This window comes from Diorhabda sublineata, chromosome 10 (assembly GCF_026230105.1).
Source record: "Diorhabda sublineata isolate icDioSubl1.1 chromosome 10, icDioSubl1.1, whole genome shotgun sequence".
Classification (NCBI taxonomy): domain Eukaryota; kingdom Metazoa; phylum Arthropoda; class Insecta; order Coleoptera; family Chrysomelidae; genus Diorhabda; species Diorhabda sublineata.
In genome coordinates, this window is record NC_079483.1 from 13,530,974 (window position 1) to 13,537,946 (window position 6,973).

A 6,973-nucleotide genomic window follows, 5' to 3' on the forward strand; every position below is an offset into this window, starting at 1 on the left:
ATATTCGAATATTTTTGGCACAAATTAGTTTTACTTCGCGGAAAGTACAATTTATTCAACTGATGTATTGAAAAATTCATTTTGAAATCAATCAATTTTAGGCATTTGTCCGACTATGTATAAACAATTCTAAATAACATTGTTTACTAATCATAATTCTAGAATATCTATTACAATATCATTTTTCGAATCTACGTTGTACTCCACGTTATTATGTAATCCAACAACGATAGCATTTATTTTTATTTTCAAACCAGTTGTGAATTGTCGGTCTCCGTAGAATGAACTTATAAGGTTTACCGTAAGATTTAACTATATTATGGGTTCACTATTGAGTACTAAATGTTCTTCTAATAACAGACTTGATGGAAAAGTTGCAGTTATTACCGGAGCTAATACAGGAATAGGTAAAGAAACTGCAAAAGACTTTTACAGAAGAGGTAATTGCATTTTATAGTAATAAATGATATTTTGAAATAGCTACTCAACATAACGCAGATCACTGTTGTGTTTGTACAAACACAACACTACGCAATATAATTTATTCGGAATAATGATAATAATGTAAGTTGTCGGTGGCACTTGAAGAACAGCTTAATATGCTGCAAGATAAATACAGTTAGTTTAACCTTAAACTTCACCGCTTTATAATATTTGAAAACCAGAGATTTTTCATTTTTTGATTTCGCATATATTTCGTTTTAACGAAATAGATTTTGATAATACTTATGAAAACAGTTAATAAAAGAGCTTGGTTCTACGCTTAACTACAGGGTGCGGCAGCATAACTTCCTTTTTTCAAAAGTTAATAAAACTTATTGTATGAATCAGAAAATTTTTATTCGTTTTTTATAATACAGGCACATACATAAAGTTTTGTTTTACTGAGTTTTGAAGATCAAATCAGTTAGGTGACGTCCCCCATTCTCCATACACTGAGTAAACCGATTTCTGGCGTTTGTCATGACTCTTGCCAGCATAGCAGGCGTTATGTTGGCAATTTCTTCCTGGATGTTCGTCTTCAAATCTTGTAGGGTCCTTGGACGGTTCACATACACACGGGATTTCAAAAAACCCCATAGGAAATAATCACAAGGGGTCAAATCGGGAGAGCGGGCTGGCCACTCCAAATCGCCCCTAATTGAGATAAGGCGCTCTGGGAAGTGTTCCCTCAAAACAGCCATCGATGTTCTTGAAGTGTGTGCCGTTGCTCCGTCTTGTTGGAACCAAGTGTCCCCTAAGTCCAACTCATCTAGCCGTGGGAAAAAAAATTCCTGTAACATGTTTACATACCGGTGCGAATTCACTGTCACTGTGACTTCATTTTCCTCAAAGAACCAGGGACCAATAATTCCACGTGAGTAAATTGCACACCACACTGTGACTTTAGGTGAATGCAAAGGCCGTTGATGCAATTGTCGAGGATTGGTATCAGCCCAGTAGCGCATGTTTTGTTTGTTTACGGATCCACACAAATGAAAATGGGCTTCATCACTAAAAAAAACAATAGCGTCCTCAGGAACGACTTCCAGAAAAACCTCACACGCGTTCCTCCGAGAATTGAAGTCACGTTCAGAAAGTTCCTGCACAATTGCCATCTTGTATGGATGAAAATGAAGATCATCATGAAGTATTCTCCTCACAGAACGATCGGAAAGTCCAAGGGCAGACGCATGTTTGCGCGCAGAACGCCGTGGTGATCGCAACACTGAAGTTCTAACTAACTCAATGTTCTCCGGTGATCTAATGGGCCGAGGGACTCCAGTTCTTCGTCTTGTCACACTTGCAGTTTGTCTGAACGTAGTGACCCACGTAACAATTGATTTCCGGTCCGGGACAGGGGCCAAGGGGGCTAAATTAAAGCGATTCCGAAAGGCGCGCTGGGTTGCGATCACAGAACATCCGCTCGAAAAGTAAACCTCAACGGCAAACGCACGCTCCTCACTGTTACAACGCATGATGGCGACTGAACTGTGCCGGGACAAAACTTTGTAGTCCCCCCTCTCGAACGAGACCACTAGCACTCCGTTACGACATCTACCGACTAAATGGCGAACTTTTTAAAAAAGGAAGTTATGCTGCCGCACCCTGTATATTATGTTAAGTACAAGTACAAGTACAATCACACTGGTACGGAAGAGGCAAGTGAATAGTTGATCATTTTAAAAATCTCTCTTTTAAAACAACTTCTCCAGTATCCAATACTCTTTTTGTTGATTGTATACCTATTTCACATTTGAAATATTCAAAGTTAAACATATTTGTGTATCAATTATGTTAATAATGTTGAGTCAGAGGATTGCATTTATTACACAAACTAAACTTTTATTAGCAGAAAAAAATGCCTATTATCGAAATAAAAATATATTTGTTCACTATTTAATAATTGTGTGAAGACCTTTATATATATATACATCAACAAAATTAAAAACCAGTTTTCAATTCGACATGCTCGAATAACTCTTTGACCACTAGCGTTAAAAGTACGAAAAAATATATCTCTTGAACTTTTGTTTTTTAATCGTCACTTGAAAAAATCTGAGTTACAATTATAACTAACCTTCATCTTCGAAGAATTAAACTTATTCATGAATTTATTTTAAAATTTCCCAATGCAACAGTAAATGTACAAATATATAAGCATTTGTTCTATGATTAATAGAGGTATGAAGAAAGTTACTTGCGTATATAATTGGATTCTTTATTACACCTCTTGTTAATAACTCGTGAATGAAGCAAGATGCTATAATTTTTTTCTCAAGAATATTTAATAGTTTGGACCATCCTACATTACTTTTAGATTTGAATTATCCAGTATCTCCTAATCTTCCACAAACATTGGTGATTAGGTGTTACACATTCTTGATATCTTCGAGAAACAGTCAACCAGTCACTCGTTTCTGTCATAAGCCTCAAGTTAGAATTTTTATATAAATAAAAATTTAATACACAAAATACTGAATAGTTTTTCAAATTTTTGAGTAAAGCACTTTGAAGATTGATAATTGAATCTTGATTTCAAGTTCAAGATTCCAACAGTTGGAATATTTTCATTAGTTGATGAATCACCTCGTATAGAATGACGCTTGAACTTATTGACTTGTGTTATTATGGAACTAATAATAAATGATAAATTTCCAGTACTGGTATAAGAAATATGGACTGCTTCCATCTAATAAAAAAGAGGGAAAAAAGCTTCCTTTCGCAACAGAAATGGTTTACATTCACGTTTGGCATTTGGGGCGAAATGAAATTGTCAAAGGTATATATGGCGTGGCAATATTTCTATTATACAGATTATCATGATAAAATTGACATTTCCAAAATTTTACTTTATTTTGGACTATACACGAAATACTTTTCAATTTTATATTGAGTGTGCCCTTTAGAACGCCGACAATTTAATGGATCCAAAATCTTCTTAAAGTCTTTAAATCAGTAAAACAGTGCAATGATTATTTTATTCTAATATGATAATCACATTTAATAGGGAGTTTTTAAATAAATATATTTAGAATATTTAACTATCATTAAATTAAAATTCCCAATAAATTTAGCTACTCTACTTTAGGAATGTTGATTTCTTGACGTTTTTGTTGTATTCTGAGACAAAGTTTTTTTGTGTATTGTTTCTAAGCTAAAATTTTTATCACGATTAAAAAATGAAAATCGATCGTTATAGCGTCGGCAAGAGCTAGAAACGACTGTTTCTTTGTATGCAACACAAATATAATTTATCAATTCATTACCCCATGTGACTATCTGTGGCTTAGTTGTGACTGTTTACTACCCTAAGAGATTATCTGTGGCTCAGTATCTACTGTTTTGGGATGATACAACTACATTATTACTAAATGCAGTCTAATCATTAAACGTATTTGAAAAAATTACCTTGGGCCCAATAGCAATAAGAATTATTCATCTTATTTTAATCTTTACAATAAATTAGCTTCGTAGGGTATAATCTTGTGAAAAACCGAATTTAATCCATGTAAATGTTATCCTTGAAAATATTAAGTTGAAATATTCACAAGTACGGCCCTGTTAAAAAACTGGCAGTGTACTTGTAGCTAACAATTTAAAACTTAAACTTACTCATGACAGGAAGCTTCTAAAGCAAGTACAGATACTTACAATTTTGTTATTTACTTTCTATTAAGAGAAAGGTCATTATTTAACTTCTGATCTATTATTTTCATTTATATTTCTATTTTTTTATCTTAATTGATATATTGGATTTTTTCACATTATTTGGAATTCACAATATTATGAAAATATACATTTTTTTCACTGTTCTCTTCAAATATACGAGAAAACTTGTTATAATAAAATAATCATATTCTTTCATAATTATTTAATACATTTTCAAAACTATATCGATCTTTTACAGGGGCTACTGTGATATTAGCGTGTAGAAATTTGGAAAAAGCCAATGAAGCCATGGACGATATAAAGAAGAATTTTACTCACAGTACAAATTTGGGCGAAATTAGAATTGTAGAACTAGATTTGAGTAGCCTAGAATCAGTTCGCGCTTGTGCGAAACAATTACTGGATACTGAAGAGGAAATAAATATTTTAATAAATAATGCTGGTATTATGATGAGCCCTTATAATAAGACTAAGGATGGTTTTGAATTGCATTTTGCCACTAATTATCTGGGCCATTTTCTGCTTACCATATTGTTATTGCCTAAAATTTGTAGATGCGCTCCTGCAAGAATTATTAATGTATCTTCAGTGTTACATTGGAGTAAGTACCACATCTATTTCCTGGGTGGCTTATATTACAAGTATCGTAGCCACAGAATTTTCAACAAATAATATAAAGTTGTAAAACCCTCATAATATTTCGATGATAATGGCAATATAACAGGAATTGGTGAGGATTAAAGTAGCCATCTTTGTTAAGCCTTTTTAAGTTATTGGGAATTTCACTTACATGTCGGTCATCAGGGAACGAGTGAAAGTATCTAGTTCAAAGTAAAAGTACTAAAATCGGAGTTCCAGTAAGCAACCAGGAATCAGCTGCCAACCTGCACCTCGGTAAAAATCTTATTGCTCAAAATCGAAAAACTCCACCATGGTGGAACTCCAACTGCACATACGCCGTAAATCAACAGAAAATTGCAATAAATTTATACTGTAGAAACAAATCACTAGAAAATTTTATTAATCTCAAAAGATCCAGAGCCAAAACCTGATATATCATAAAATAAAGTAAAGTATCTTCCTGGAGAAATTATTTGTCATCCTTTAATGTGGGATAAGGCATCATGCGTTGTCATGACAAAGAACATAGTGTTTATAGATATAACAAATCTAATTCAATCTAATACAAACATACTAAATAAATAACCCATATACCAATATTAATATAATTTTGTTATTTTTCAGTATTTGGAGGAATAGATTATTCCGATGTTCACTTTGATAAGCGTAAATACCTAGCACTTCATGCTTACCAACAAAGTAAATTAGCAAATATTTTATTCACCAAAGAATTGGCAAAGCGATTGTCAGGTAAAATTTATATAATTATTCAATTCTTATATTTAGCAGGAACAGTGCCGTTACAATAAAACACGGTAACTGATCAACGAATACAAGGTCTTAGGGAAACTAACATAACTAGAGCTTACGACCTTTGTTTCTTAACGACGAGATTACCGATTCCAGATTACTTTTGATTATTTTCTTGTAAACTACAAATATAGTTATTGTGTTTGATTTTCTTAACGTCTATAACATTGAAAACACTTGAACGTCGGTTAAGTTATCTAATCTCTTGAAATGAGAACTGAAAATACAAATACATACTCACAAATATTTTTAACTAAGTATTTACATCCGACAAGTAGAATATAAAAATTTGCTATAAATAAAGAATACCATTTTTAAGTTGATATTTTTGAAATCAATTATTCAATTAAACTCCTGATGCGGTAGATAAAGTCATCACCTTGTTAAACTTCTCTAACGAATGATTTCCATTCGTATATATACATCGATCCTTAATGTACACTACCAGATGTTATTAAACAGCTACTATAAACTATAAACACTGTTTGATTTATTCAATAAAATATTCTTAATTCCAGAAAATAACATAACCGGAGTAAATGTGTACTGTCTTCATCCAGGAATTATACGTACCGAACTCTCAAGGCACTTGAATTCCATATTTCCAGGCTTGACATGGATATATGACAGTTTTGGAGCCATATTTTTCAAAAATTCTCTACAGGGAGCACAAACTCAAATATATTGTGCAGTAAGTGATGAATGTGCTCACGAAACTGGACTGTACTATTCAGAATGTAGACCAACATGTTGTTCTTCAAGTGCTCGTGACTCGGAAAGTGCTGAGAAACTGTGGCATATAAGTCTCAAGTCAGTTGGATTTGATCCAAATACGAATGTATTTCAAATATGATTGATTTGATTATTGATCGCAAATTACATTGATTTCATCTATCACCAGCAGCTATTCTTATGCTTTGAAATTATATCAGACATATTTTAGGTGATATTCTGAAAAATGAACAAGAATATATAAATAATAACCATGAATAAAACCCCTAGTCATATTTTTTTAATTATTTAGGTGAAGTTAGTTTGAATAGTTTGACGAAAACAGACATGTTTTGCTTCAACCAGAGTAATAATGTAAAATTATCCAATACAGATTGATAGCATTTCTTGTACTCCACAAATGAATCAAACAAAGTAAACAGTTTACCTCAATCTCTGAAATCTCAAACATCAAAAAATCTATCACTTCATACCGTCCATATTGTCTTATATTTACTTCTGTGGTAATCCGGGACATGGTGGAAGAACCATTCGGAGCGTTTCGTAATAATAAACTTATTCCAGATAAATCTGTACATATAGTCCCCGGCGCCTTCGGTTAACTTTAGATTGTTCCCCTGACGCACGAAGGAGAGTAAAATATCCAAGTGAACGTATG

The 6,973-nt window shown here is 32.9% G+C and overlaps 1 protein-coding gene across 1 annotated transcript; it reads left to right on the forward strand.

Moving 5' to 3' along the window:
- The first annotated feature begins 255 nt into the window (after window positions 1-255).
- Window positions 256-6,584, forward strand: LOC130449351 (retinol dehydrogenase 12-like). Its single transcript, XM_056787121.1, has 4 exons — window positions 256-440; window positions 4,391-4,753; window positions 5,398-5,523; window positions 6,102-6,584. The coding sequence occupies exons 1-4, from the start codon at window positions 320-322 to the stop codon at window positions 6,434-6,436; spliced, it is 945 nt and encodes a 314-aa protein (XP_056643099.1). The 5' UTR covers window positions 256-319; the 3' UTR covers window positions 6,437-6,584.
- The last annotated feature ends 389 nt before the right edge of the window (window positions 6,585-6,973 follow it).

Coding starts and splice junctions, on each gene's coding strand:
- LOC130449351 (XM_056787121.1), top strand. CDS start 320: ATGGGTTCACTATTGAGTACTAAATGTTCTTCTAATAACAGACTTGAT. Junction 441..4,390: donor AAAAGACTTTTACAGAAGAG/GTAATTGCATTT, acceptor GATCTTTTACAG/GGGCTACTGTGATATTAGCG. Junction 5,524..6,101: donor ATTGGCAAAGCGATTGTCAG/GTAAAATTTATA, acceptor TCTTAATTCCAG/AAAATAACATAACCGGAGTA.